Below are 13592 nucleotides of genomic sequence, written 5' to 3' on the forward strand. Positions count from 1 at the left end.
TTTGTGGTTAGTAAATGTACTGTGGTTTTTGTTAACATGTTAAATGTTATGTTGTTAGGGTGTGTGAAAGGAATACTGCTGCCACAACTCTGGGCACAAGCTGAGAGAGATGGGAATGGTATGGTCCTGTGTTACATTAAACCCAGAAGAGAATACATTTCAAAAGTTTGGTAACCTGCAGCGTTAAGACAAAACTAATTTATTCTTGCTCTAAACAACAGCTTTGTAAAGGAGACTTTAGTGGCAAATGTGATGCAATACTTTTTTAAACAATTCATTAAAAAAACATCAAGCTTAAAAAAACAAACAAACGCCTGACATCCATTAACTAATGAAATTGAACAGCTTTTATTTATTTGTTTGTTTGAACAAATGTTAAGTGATGCAAATATGGATGAGATTCCTACAAAATAATTACAATCATAACGAAGAGAACACATAACTAAGCATACAAAGCATGTAAGGTCATATCACTTCAGTTCATTCCAAGTTTAGTTGGTAGATGTGTTCACTTGATTGAAGAGTTTATCTTTAATAACTTGAGACATCAAACCATGAATTGCTTCAATGGTTGTTTTGCAGCTGAAATGCAAAGAAAAGAGCTTATGTTATTTGTCAAAACGTGTCAAATTTTAGTTTTTCAAAAGAAACCAAGATTAATTATGGCATAAGTGGCACTATAGTACAAATAAAAAACGGGATTTTGCACCCAACCAGAGACACAAGTTGGCAATCATCCATGACGTCAGTCAAAAAAATTAAAAATGATAAATTAAAATCTGAATTAAACATTTACATTCAAATATGATGTGGAAAGAAAAACTTGTATTTAAAAAAACAATTACTTAACATTTGATCTCAATTTTGTTTTAAATCTTATATTTAATTCGATTTATATCTGTTAATTTATTATTTATGTAAAATTAAATTCTTAGAAATTCCAGTGTGCATAAAACTTACTATATAAATAAACTTGGCTTGTTTATTTATTTACATGTATTTATACTGTCATAATTGACACATCTAAATAATGAAAGAAACCCTCAATATTGGATTACTGGGCTGCATGATTATGACGAAAATCATAATTGACGATTATTTCCTTTGATAATGTAATTGCGATTATTCATTTTGATTAATAGAATTTGAATTTACATAAAAATACGTATTTTGTGTGAGGTACATATTTTTTATGTAGGCTATGTATCCAAACAACTTGAGAACTATGTTACTGAATTTCTTTCAGTATTTCTGAAAGTGTTATTCACATTTTGAATAAATTGTACACAGTATAATTTAGAGAGTTAGCATTACTGATATGCCTTTTGACTAATTTAAATGCATCAGATTTGCCTTTGCGTTCATGCATACAACGGCCCACAAAATACGTTGTAAATAGAAAATTTTGGCGCAGTGGTAGTACACCTAAATGAAATGCTGTATTTGACACTTGTCACGATTATATTATTGCAACAGTTGTAACTGTAATCTTGATCATTTTTTAGATTAATTGTGCAGCCCTACCTATTGGATTAATAAGGATCATATTACCTGTCACGTGTTGCCTTTGCTAGTTTGTCCTCAGATTTCCTATCGTGTGTGTCTAAACCCAGCATGAAACTGCCTCTTCCCAGCTGAGCTTCTGCCTGCTCGAGCTTCTCAGAGAGGTCACACACCTGTCCAGTGGTGTAATCTGCATTCTGAAGGAAAAAAGACACATTAACAAAACCATTTTGCTCAGTCTAGGTTAATGCACAATTTCACAACAATACTTAAACCTTCACAACAAGCCTTTTCACTAATGAAAATTTCAGATGTTTGTTACACAACATGTCCAAGTTATTTGAACCTTGGATTGTTTGCTAAGCCCACTGAATGAGGTCCCAAAGGTTTGCAAAAGGTGAGTCTGTACACTCCTCAGACAAGGATTCACAATAATGACAGACTCAATGACTCAAGGTCTTGGTCTGTGGTGACAACGTAATTACTGACAACACTTCTTCCTTGGAGAAGCAAGTCACTCTTGACAAGCAGTCAATTCTCTAACTCACAGCTCTGAGACTGCTGTTTAGATGGTCTACACCCCACTGAAAGTGTTAAACAAGGCTCATGAGAGAATGTCGGAGCCAACAATGGCAGTCAGCTTTGGCTTTCAGGCAAACAATTCTTATGAACAAAAGCAGCATCGACAAATATTAATCATGTGCACATGTTGTCAATAAACTCGTATCATATAATCAGCCTCAGAATATTTTTACCCATTAGGATCCAAAACATCTTCAGAATGGTGAAGGTAATAAATATGTTACTATGTTAGTATTCGAACATAAATCAATTTTTTAGAAAAATCAAATCTTGGGACAAACAGATGAACATTAATATAATACTCTTAGTATGATAAAATCTTTAAGACTTCTGCATATACTGTGAAATAAATTAACACAGATATAAAGCAGAATATTTTACTAATTTTGCACACACACACACACACACACACACACACACAAAGAACACTCACTGTAAGAAGGCTGGAGGAGCTCAAAGTGTTGACCCAGTACTTATTCCATAGCAACTCTAGCAGTTTGCGGTCCAGGGAAGACTTAAAATAAGACACTTCTAAAGCATAATACCTAAATTGCAGAAAATCACATAAAACACAGTGCATTACACATCATCAGCCATTGAAATCCTTATGAAATTTCTAATCTAAGTCAACAGAATTAAAACATTTAGAATGGTTCAGCATAATATGTGCAGAAAATGCTTGAGAAATGTATTAATTACGACAGAAATGCTTACTGTTTGCAGTGCACTCCAAAATCCTCGATCTTATTAAGTGGAATCGTCTGGTATTCAGACGGACCCTCATCTGGAGGCTTGTAACCCTACCATTCAATTTTAGACATTATAATATGTGATGAAAAAGAAATGAAAACACAAATAAATATGTAAAACGTCATGGAAGAAAAACATTCCTACCTTTGGATATGTTCTGAAAGCTCCAAGATTGACCTTTCCAGCAGATATAGTCCTTGTGGGATCAATCTGAAAGGGATGAAAAATTACATCGACTGTAATAAGCAAAACAATTCAGTCAAATATAACAAATAAAAACACAGAGCTGCAAGTGAATGTTATGAGCACCAGCTTGATATTTGCCCTCGGCACAAAATAAGCAATAGCAATGAAGGGTAAACTGCATAATGTATTGAGTTACAAAGCCAACAGCCATTAATCAGACACCACTACAAATGTCACCAAACTCATTTATATCATGGGGGTCAATTATGGATCACTGATATTGTTGAAATTAAACTGTTACTTTAACAATCCCCTAGTTGGGCTATTTTTCCTCTGTCTTTATAGATTGATGGTAACAGAGTTCACAGCAGACTCTAGAATTAGCTCTAATGCAAAATAAGCAACCAGTTTAACATTTCCTACAGCACTTACCACTACTGCGACAAAGGGCTCTTGAAACTGCTGGTTAAGCATCTGAGTGCTAACGTCAATGCCTGAAAGCCAGCAGCCATATCCAGGATGACTGTGGTACCATCCAATGGCATTTTCCAAACGTCCCACCTAAATGAATTTATTGATGACAAGACCTCAAATTTATTTTGATCACATGACAATTATACATAGCAATAATAAGTGTTGATCATTATCATTGTGTTAAAAAGACATCACATTTAGAACAAAAAATGTGTGCATAATTATAGGCAAGTTAGCTAGCTATGTACTGTGTTTACATGTTTGACAAAATGTAGGTCATAGTTACATGTCCAATGTACCTGTTTTGCATTCTCTATATAAGCAGCCATGTATTCATAGGCTGCAGCCTGAGCATTGACTCGAGTTTCAGTGCCCTCCACAGGCAAAGCAAAACTATCCATGATGATCATGGTTTCTCCGTCTACTTTCCCCAGCATAAGTCCCATCACTTCCAGATTTCCACCAGATCGGGCATGCATCACCATCTTCAACAGAGCCAAAGCTGATATCTTGCAGTACTTAAAGTAATGATGGCTGTAAACAATAAAACCAACAGTTATTGTGAGTTATTATTGATTCAAAAACAAATCAGGCCTCTTTGGAAGGAAAAGGCGGTTTGTTCTGTCTTATTATGGTGTGCTATACTTACTCTTTAGTCCAGGGTTTGGCCGCCAGAATCTCTTGCTGTTGTTTTTTATCATATTTATATATTTCATCGATACTCTGAACTTCCTGCATGCTGTTTGACAGCTCCCATGTCTTCATCGCTATGCTACTACCAGCCATAGCTTGAGTCGGGGTTTAGGTACAAACAGTAGGAAATATATTTTTAAATTCCACTAGTAATTTACGAAAATTAAAATACCTAATAATGGCACGTGTCTAGTTAATCTATATATCTGAATGAAACATTTAACAATTACTAACAAAGCACCTCTCCTAGTCTTTGACAGAGAAACTCTGAAACACGAGTGAAGTAAGCGACTAAAGTAGAAATAAACGTAAAATATGTATGGCAAAATAAAAGTCAAAAAAAAAAAAAAAAAAACAAAAACAAAAAAACACTTCGGCCGTACCTACTGTTTTAATTATATTTACTATAAATTTACAATATAAAATGTATTCTCACGGATTATTATTTTGAATTAAACTAAAATGACTCAAATTACATTCATTTTATCAGCCATTTTCGTGTTTATCTGTCATCTTCATCTTTCCTTGTGAGAAAATATTGATAAAAAAAAAAAAAAGCCATTTTCGTGTTTATCTGTCATCTTCATCTTTCCTTGTGAGAAAATATTGATAAAAAAAAAAAAAGCCATTTTCGTGTTTATCTGTCATTTTCATCTTTCCTTGTGAGAAAATATTGATAAAAAAAAAATAACAAAAAAAAAAAAAAAACAGGACACATTTATAAAATCCTACAGGATATTTTTAGCTTTTTGTCTATGTATATTTGAAAGGCCACTCTTACATCACATCGTATTGCTCCATATTTATGGTGTTGCTGGAAAAATCACGCAGTGTGATTTTTACAAGCATACCACATACTGCATACCCCGCTTCAAGCACTGATTTCAATGTAATGATTTTTAAATTTTCTATTATTTAAAATCACAGTTTAGAGAGGTAAGTGAATTGCCGGACCCCTTGTTAGAAAGAAACCCCACACATTTTCGCAACAAAACATTTTATTTTTATCCACACTCCCGGGCGTAAACTATATTTCCCAAAATCCTTTGCGCAGATCTTCAGTTCAAATGTTACCAATACAAGGAAGTAAAGCAAAGTTGACAGTTTAATCTGCTTACAAACTGTTTGGTTTAGCAGGTCTAAAGCTACGTTATCTGCCATATATATATAAAACACCACTTTAAAACACATTCAAAAAACCTTTTGTGTATGAAACGTGATAAAGGTTTTCTTTTCGTGGACTCTAAAAGAACTTCTCTACGATCACTCATGCTTCATAGAGGTGCATTCATTGACATTGACATATTTTTACTGTCCACCTTCGATGAAGCAACTTTATGATTCTTCTTCATTCTGAGACTAGCAGAAAGGTAAGAATATTTTGGTTAAATTCAGAATATTAAACGGTCTCTTGGATAATGTTAAATCTTGCTGTATCCAAAGTTTAAGTTTAGAGTTCAAATCGCTGTTTCACTTATGTTTAATGTAGCCACAAATGTGTTAAAGCCATATGAACAGACCCAAAAATAGGATTTCAATCCTGGGCTTTTTGCTATGTATGATTCATTCCTGTTCAGATGCAACCTTATTTTTAAGGGAAATTAAAATGTTTAGCCTGGTAACTTGTACAGACGAAATTAATAAAACTCTCCTTTTTTCTTGTCTTTCCTTAAAAAAATAAATAAAACAGTGCCACAAGGCCGATAGCAGGCAAGATGAAGATGATTACATTCTTCATCGTGGGACTCATGGTCCATGTAGTCTTCTTTCTCTCAATATTTGACATCTATTTCACATCCCCACTTGTCCATGGAATGACACCACAGCGTATCCCTCTGCCCCCTCCAGCCAAGCGCCTGGTGCTCTTTGTGGCAGATGGTCTGAGAGCTGACAGCCTCTTTAAGCCAGACGACAATGGGACTTTCAGGGCTCCTTACCTAAGGTGATGAACGTGGGATTATCCATTAATGCATTTGGTTGTGCTGGTTACTAATGTGGTCCATGATGAGATGTCCAGTAGGGCTTTTAGTGGTAAAAAGTGTCAATATACACAATTGCAGATACAAGTCTGATTTTGTGTTAAAAGATTCTTTCTGGCTTAAGCCTCCAAGCATAATCCACCATCATCCATTATATCTATTTTTTTTTCATTCATTTGTTAAAAGTGTGGTAAGGCAAGATACTTTGTTGATTATGTTGGTCTTTGAAAGCTGGCAAATGAGAGTGAAGACGAGTGTGTATCTTAAATGTGAGCCAGATTAACAGGTCATAGAGAAAGAGTTAAAACATATATAACAATGAATAAGCATTGCTTTTGTTCATATTGATTGTCTGTCTCAGACTGAGGAATTATTTCAAAATATCACTTTTATTTTACTGTATAATGTTTATGGTCCCACTTTAAACTCACTCAGTGTAACTTCAGATGTAATTAATTACAGGTACTTTTAAATGTAAGTACACTGCAACAACACGTATGTACATAATAAGTACATTGTATAAAATGCTTAACTACATAGTAGTTAAAGATGCCTAATTTAAAGTGGTTCACTCACTGTATATTAGGTTATATACCTGATACTACAACAGTATTACAACAACAAACACTGTTCATGCCAGATCTTTATGGTGTAGATTAGATTAGATTACACTTTTTTGTCATTGTGCAGAGTACTGTACAGAGCCAATGAAATACAGAAGCATCTAACCAGAAGTGCAAATAGGTATATACACTATATTGCCAAAAGTATTCGCTCACCCATCCAAATAATTGAATTCAGGTGTTCCAATCACTTCCATGGCCACAGGTGTATAAAATGAAGCACCTAGGCATGCAGACTGCTTCTACAAACATTTGTGAAAGAATGGGCTGCTCTCAGGAACTCAGTGAATTCCAGCGTCGTACTGTGATAAGATGCCACCTGTGCAACAAGTCCAGTCGTGAAATTTCCTCGCTACTAAATATTCCACAGTCAACTGTCAGTGGTATTATAACAAAGTGGAAGCAATTGGGAATGACAGCAACTCAGCCACGAAGTGGTAGGCCACGTAAAATGACAGAGCGGGGTCAGCGGATGCTGAGGCGCATAGTGTGCAGAGGTCGCCAACTTTCTGCAGAGTCAATCGCTACAGACCTCCAAAGTTCATGTGGCCTTCAGATTAGCTCAAGAACAGTGTGTAGAGAGCTTCATGGAATGGGTTTCCATGGCCGAGCAGCTGCATCCAAGCCATACATCACCAAGTGCAATGCAAAGCGTCGGATGCAGTGGTGTAAAGCATGCCACCACTGGACTCTAGAGCAGTGGAGACGCATTCTCTGGAGTGACGAATCACGCTTCTCCATCTGGCAATCTGATGGATGAGTCTGGGTTTGGCGGTTGCCAGGAGAACGGTACTTGTCTGACTGCATTGTGCCAACTGTGAAGTTTGGTGGAGTGGGGATTATGGTGTGGGGTTGTTTTTCAGGAGCTGGGCTTGGCCCCTTAGTTCCAGTGAAAGGAACTCTGAATGCTTCAGCATACCAAGAGATTTTGGACAATTCCATGCTCCCAACTTTGTGGGAACAGTTTGGGGATGGCCCCTTCCTGTTCCAACATGACTGCGCACCAGTGCACAAAGCAAGGTCCATAAAGACATGAATGAGCGAGTTTGGTGTGGAAGAACTTGACTGGCCTGCACAGAGACCTGACCTCAACCTGATAGAGCACCTTTGGGATGAATTAGAGCGAAGACTGCGAGCCAGGCCTTCTCGTCCAACATCAGTGTCTGACCTCACAAATGCGCTTCTGGAAGAATGGTCAAAAATTCCCATAAACACACTCCTAAACCTTGTGGAAAGCCTTCCCAGAAGAGTTGAAGCTGTTATAGCTGCAAAGGGTGGGCCGACGTCATATTAAACCCTATGGATTAAGAATGGGATGTCACTTAAGTTCATATGTGTCTAAAGGCAGATGAGCGAATACTTTTGGCAATATAGTGTATATATATATATATACACACACACACACACACACACACACTGGCGGCCAAAAGTTTGGAATAATGTACAGATTTTGCTCTAATGGAAATAAATTGGTACTTTTATTCACCAAAGTGACATTCAGCTGATCACAAGGTATAGTCAGGACATTAATAACGTGAAAAATTACTTCAAAGAGTTCTCAACAAAAAAGCTTTGCAGATCCTTGGCATTCTAGCCGTCAGTTTGTCCAGATACTCCAGTGACATTTCACCCCACGCTTCCTGTAGCTCATGCCATAGATGTGTCTGTCTTGTCGGGCACTTCTCACGCACCTTACAGTCTAGCTGATCCCACAAAAACTCAATGGGGTTAAGATCCATAACACTCTTTTCCAATTATCTGTCGTCCAATGTCTGTGTTTCTTTGCCCACTCTAACCTTTTCTTTTTGTTTTTCTGTTTTAAAAGTGGCTTTTTCTTTGAAATTCTTCCCATAAGGCCTGCACCCCAGAGTCTTCTCTTTACTGTTGTACATGAAACTGGTGTTGAGTGGGTAGAATTCAATGAAGCTGTCAGCTGAGGACATGTGAGGCATCTATTTCTCAAACTAGAGACTCTGATGTACTTATTCTCTTGTTTAGTTGTACATCTGGCCTTCCACATCTCTTTCTGTTCTTGTTAGAGTCAGTTGTCCTTTGTCTTTGAAAACTGTAGTGCACACTTTTGTATGAAATCTTCAGTTTTTTTGGCAGTTTCAAACATTGTGCAACTTCATTCCTCAAAACAATGATTGACTGATGAGTTTCTAGAGAAAGTTGTTTCTTTTTATTTTTTTTGCCATTTTTTTTTACCTAATATTGACTTTAAGACATGCCTGTCTATTGCATACTGTGGCAACTCAAAAACAAACACAAAGACAATGTTAAGCTTCATTTAATTAACCAAATAGCTTTCAACTGTGTTTGATATAATGGCAAGTGATTTTCTAGCACCAAATTAGCAATTTAGCATGATTACTCAAGGATAAGGTGTTGGAGTGATGGCTGCTAGAAATGGGGCCTGTCTAGATTTGATCAAAAATAACCTTTTTCAAATAGTGATGGTGCTGTTTTTTTACATCAGTAATGTCCTGACTATACTTTGTGATCAGTTGAATGCCACTTTGGTGAATTAAAGTACCAATTTCCTTCCGAAACAACAAAATCTGCACATTATTCCAAACTTTTGGTTGCCAGTGTATATATATATATATATATATATATATATATATATATATATATATATGAATGTATTATAAACTTTGTTTAAGTGCATGTTTAAGATTCTGAGGGTAGACCAGTCAGTGCAAATAAGTAACAGTATATACAGAAGGTGCTTTGGTACTGAATAAGGTAGAAATGGCAAAGGACTGTTACAGTGAAAGATAATATACAGTGCAAATAGCATGTTAAAGAGACAGTTCCATTGATTAAAGTATAACAGAAGTACAGTATGAATTAAAAAGTTTAAAGTAATGTGCAACTGGTATGATACAGTTTTTCATACATATAGATAGTGTACATATAGATTTGAATTTTGTGATTTTTGTTTCCTGTCTTAAGGACTGTGATTGAAGAGGCTGGTACATGGGGAGTGTCACACACACGAGTGCCCACAGAATCACGTCCAGGTCATGTGGCTCTTATAGCGGGCTTTTATGAAGATGTTAGTGCTGTTGCCAAGGGTAAGTGGTCACACGTAGATGTTTGTATATGTGTTTGAGCATAATAATAGTGTCTCACATTTCTGTATTCACAGGCTGGAAGGAGAATCCAGTGGAATTTGATTCTGTTTTTAATGAAAGCAGACACACCTGGTGTTGGGGAAGCCCTGATATATTACCAATGTTTGCCAAAGGTACAACCTTATATCTGTGCATAGAATGGTAGGAATATCCTTCTTCTATATTCTGTTGCCTTACCAGCACTCTGTGTGTTTTGTAGGAGCCAGTGGAGACCATGTGTATACTAACACTTACCCTCCAGAGCGGGAAGACTTTGCTTCTACAGATGCATCCAGGCTTGATACCTGGGTTTTTGATGAAGTGAAGGCAAGATTTCAAATGTGTTTTTACACAACCACTACTAAAAAAACTAAACTGTAAAATGGACTGTCTTTTAGACCCGGTTTCCACCTGGTATTACGATGCGCTTTGGGTGATCTGATCACATGTGGTCAGGCGAGACACATCGCTGTTTACAACTGGTCACTTAAATGCATCTCCTGTGACCACTTGTGTTCGGATTTTGAGAGGAGGGTCTTTGTTTCATGACGACATACATCAATTACTCTGTCAGTGTGTTACTGCACAATAATAAAGTGCAAAATGTCAGAAAAGACAAAGAAAGTGTGAAAAAAAGGCGCGTTGTTTCTCCCAGATGCGGTTGAAATTTATCTAAGCATAAACCCAAAATGCCAGGCAGAATTATCCATTATTTTAGTGTATTACCTGTATTAAAGGAGCTTCAAGTGTTCGTGCTTCTTTTCTGTGTTGATATCAGATACACTAAAGAAGATCCGTGAAGCTCTCGTGATTGTGTACAGTATGTATCCACTTTTTAAAATGTTTCCGATCGGAAACTACTGCCAGGGATGCATACAGGAGAGATTAGCGTTTACACCTCAAATGCGATGTGGTCACATGTTTTTTGACCACATTTGTATGTGGTTTTTGTGATTCGATCACAAAACGTTTTAGACCCCGTTTAGACCTGTATTTATCGCTTGACCACATGTGGTCAGATCACCCGAAACGCACCTTAATACCCGGCGGAAACAGGGTCTAAATGTACTAGAAGTAGGAATGCACTGATATTAACATTTTTGGCCGATACCAATATTTCTCAACTTATATTATTTTGTCATCAGATCACCGTTGCTTAGGAATTTTGCTTTTAAAGTGTACATAGAGAGGTGCAAAAGCTATTTTATTTTTCGATTGAACATGGATTGAATCTGTTGAACACGTGACAGGAAAAAGATAGAAGAATATAAAAAGATCAAATAATATATAAGATAAAAATATGATAACATGACAATTGATGTGGAGGAAAAGGGGATATTTTGAACTTCTAAAACACTTTTGCACTTCTGTTTTTGCAGTTCTAAAACTCACATTTTACATACGATAGAACATTACAAATTCATATTATGCATATTCAGATACCTTTTTGGTAGGTATTTCTTATATTACACTCAGAAAAATTATTATAATGCAATAATATAATTCATTAATTATATAATTAATAATAATATTTTAAACTTAAACTAAATGTCCAGCATCTTATAACCAAATTTCTGTTGTTATCACAGTTTGTGTACGAGTTACAATATTAGAGAGTAAGAGAATAGTATTAACAACAACTAAATTATCTCATGTTTTTTTTGTTTTAAAGGCCTTTCTCATTGCTTCCAAAAACAATAAAACTCTGCTGAATAAATTACATGAAGAACAGAATGTGTTTTTCCTTCATCTGTTGGGGATGGACACCAATGGCCACGCCCACCGGCCTATGTCAAAGTAAGTTTGACATCTGTGCAAATTTCAATTTCATCAAATTTAGTTGATGAGACTCCTTTGAATTGTAGTAGAAATTAATTTCTGGAAATAAAAAAACCTTGAGATCAGGTTAACCACTAGGTGGAGCTACATCTCTGTACAAGGCTTCAGGTTATGTAACACAATTTTTGTTCCTGGGTAGTAAGTGTTATTTCCTAATTGCTTATGCCTCAAAAGTATAGAAAATTGCTATTATTCCCCACAAACTGGGCAAAAAAAAAACATTTGATACACAGTGTTATTTTCTCTCTGTTTTGTTATAGGGAGTATCTGGAGAACATTGGCCTGGTTGATGCTGGTGTAGCTGAGATTGTCAATGTGATGGAGGACTTTTATGGGCATGATGGAAAAACAGCTTATGTTTTTACATCTGACCATGGCATGACGAATTGGGGTAAGACATTTCTTTTACTCTTTTTTTTTTTTTTTTTTTTTTTTTTTATACTTCTGTGAAATTGGCTAATATATACGCACCTAACGCTGATGATCAGGGCTTTTGTATAGATCTTGAAGGGATGTTGCAAGCCGCTGGCACCCCTCATTATATAATATTGGGAGGAGACTTTCATCTTTTGATGGACTCAGTCCTTGATCATAGTAAAGCAAAAGTGTGTAAGCCCCCTAGAGCAACACTGACACGTCACAGCATGTGTAAAAATCTTGGTCTTACAGATATTTGGAGACTTTTAAACCCATCTGGTTGGGACTATAAATTTTTTTCATCAGTTCATAAGATTTATTCTAGAATAGATTTTTTAAAATCTAAGTCCCTCATTTTATCTGTTGATTGCTCGGTTGGAAACATCTTAGTCTCAGACCACACCCTGGTGAGTTTAGAGGTGTTGCCACGTATGGAGAAAAATAAATAATATAGTTGGTGCTTTAATGTATCCCTTTTGCAAAATCCTGAATTTCAACAAATGCTAAAGGCTGTTTATATGGAGACCAACTGGTCCTCAGTATCCTCTGTGGGCATGTCTTGGGAGGCACTTAAGGCAGTTCTTAGGGGCCGGATCATACAGTATGCCTCATTCATCAGAAAATCCAAAGCACGAGAACTCGTGGAGTTGGAAGGGAATATTAAAAGAGCCGAGGCAGAGCTGAAGCGCCGAATGTCCTCTAATGGCCTCAGAGAATTGACCCGATTGAAATACAGATATAATACTGTTGCGGAAGATGGAGTTTTGGCTATTCAGGGCAAAGCAGGGAAGCTTTTGGCTAGATATATAAAACAGAGAGAGTCTTTTTCTACCATTCCCTCAGTGAAATCTGCTGGTGGTGAAATATTTACCCCGGCCATTGATATTAATAATGCTTTTAAGGAATTTTATCTTGATCTTTATAGTTCAACGTCTTCGTCTACTGATGAGGATATTAGAAACTTTGTGGAACCATTAGAACTCCCTAAACTGACAATTGAGCAAAAAAATTCTCTTGATTCTGAGAAACCTTGGAGGAGCTTTGCAAGGTAATTAAGGCCTTGCATACAGGAAAGGCTCCGGGGCCAGATGGCTTTGCCGCTGAATTTTTTAGATCTTATGCTACAAAACTGGCTCTACTTTTGTTAGAAATTTATACGGAATCATTAAAGAATGGAAAGGTTCCACCAACCATGATGCAAGCCCGGATCAGTCTGATTCTAAAAAAGGACAAAGATCCAAGCGAGAGTAAGAGTTACCGTCCAATTTCCCTGATCCAGCTAGACGTAAAAATATTGTCAAAAATTCTGGCTAACCGATTAAGTAAAGTTATGACATCTCTTATACATATAGATCAGGTGGGGTTTATTCAGGGCCGCATCTCTTCTGATAACATTAGGCATCTCATCAATATCATGTGGTCAGTGG

General features: G+C 36.5%; 2 protein-coding genes across 3 annotated transcripts in view; one reads left to right on the forward strand and one right to left on the reverse strand.

Annotated features, from left to right (window-relative positions):
* Window positions 1-324: 324 nt before the first annotated feature.
* On the reverse strand, window positions 325-4474 carry LOC127432086 (COP9 signalosome complex subunit 5-like). The gene is made up of 8 exons (XM_051682889.1): window positions 4145-4474; window positions 3795-4029; window positions 3454-3582; window positions 2980-3045; window positions 2800-2885; window positions 2519-2630; window positions 1552-1700; window positions 325-582 (listed from the first exon to the last, which is right to left on the reverse strand). Exons 1-8 carry the CDS (start codon window positions 4279-4281, stop codon window positions 492-494), a joined length of 1005 nt encoding a protein of 334 aa, XP_051538849.1. The 5' UTR covers window positions 4282-4474; the 3' UTR covers window positions 325-491.
* A 765-nt stretch (window positions 4475-5239) lies between these two features.
* LOC127432080 (GPI ethanolamine phosphate transferase 1-like) overlaps window positions 5240-13592 on the forward strand; it is a 28296-nt gene continuing 19943 nt past the window's right edge. Inside the window, exons 1-7 of one of the 2 annotated variants that reach the window (XM_051682877.1) lie at window positions 5240-5558; window positions 5879-6130; window positions 9749-9870; window positions 9945-10043; window positions 10130-10236; window positions 11582-11706; window positions 12009-12139. In XM_051682877.1, coding sequence (XP_051538837.1) covers window positions 5904-6130; window positions 9749-9870; window positions 9945-10043; window positions 10130-10236; window positions 11582-11706; window positions 12009-12139 — 811 coding nt within the window. In that variant the 5' untranslated portion in view covers window positions 5240-5558; window positions 5879-5903. The remainder of the gene's footprint in view (window positions 5559-5878; window positions 6131-9748; window positions 9871-9944; window positions 10044-10129; window positions 10237-11581; window positions 11707-12008; window positions 12140-13592) is intronic. The other variant, XM_051682876.1, reaches the window with a different exon arrangement.

The sequence above is a fragment of the Myxocyprinus asiaticus genome, chromosome 41 (assembly GCF_019703515.2).
Source record: "Myxocyprinus asiaticus isolate MX2 ecotype Aquarium Trade chromosome 41, UBuf_Myxa_2, whole genome shotgun sequence".
NCBI lineage: Eukaryota > Metazoa > Chordata > Actinopteri > Cypriniformes > Catostomidae > Myxocyprinus > Myxocyprinus asiaticus.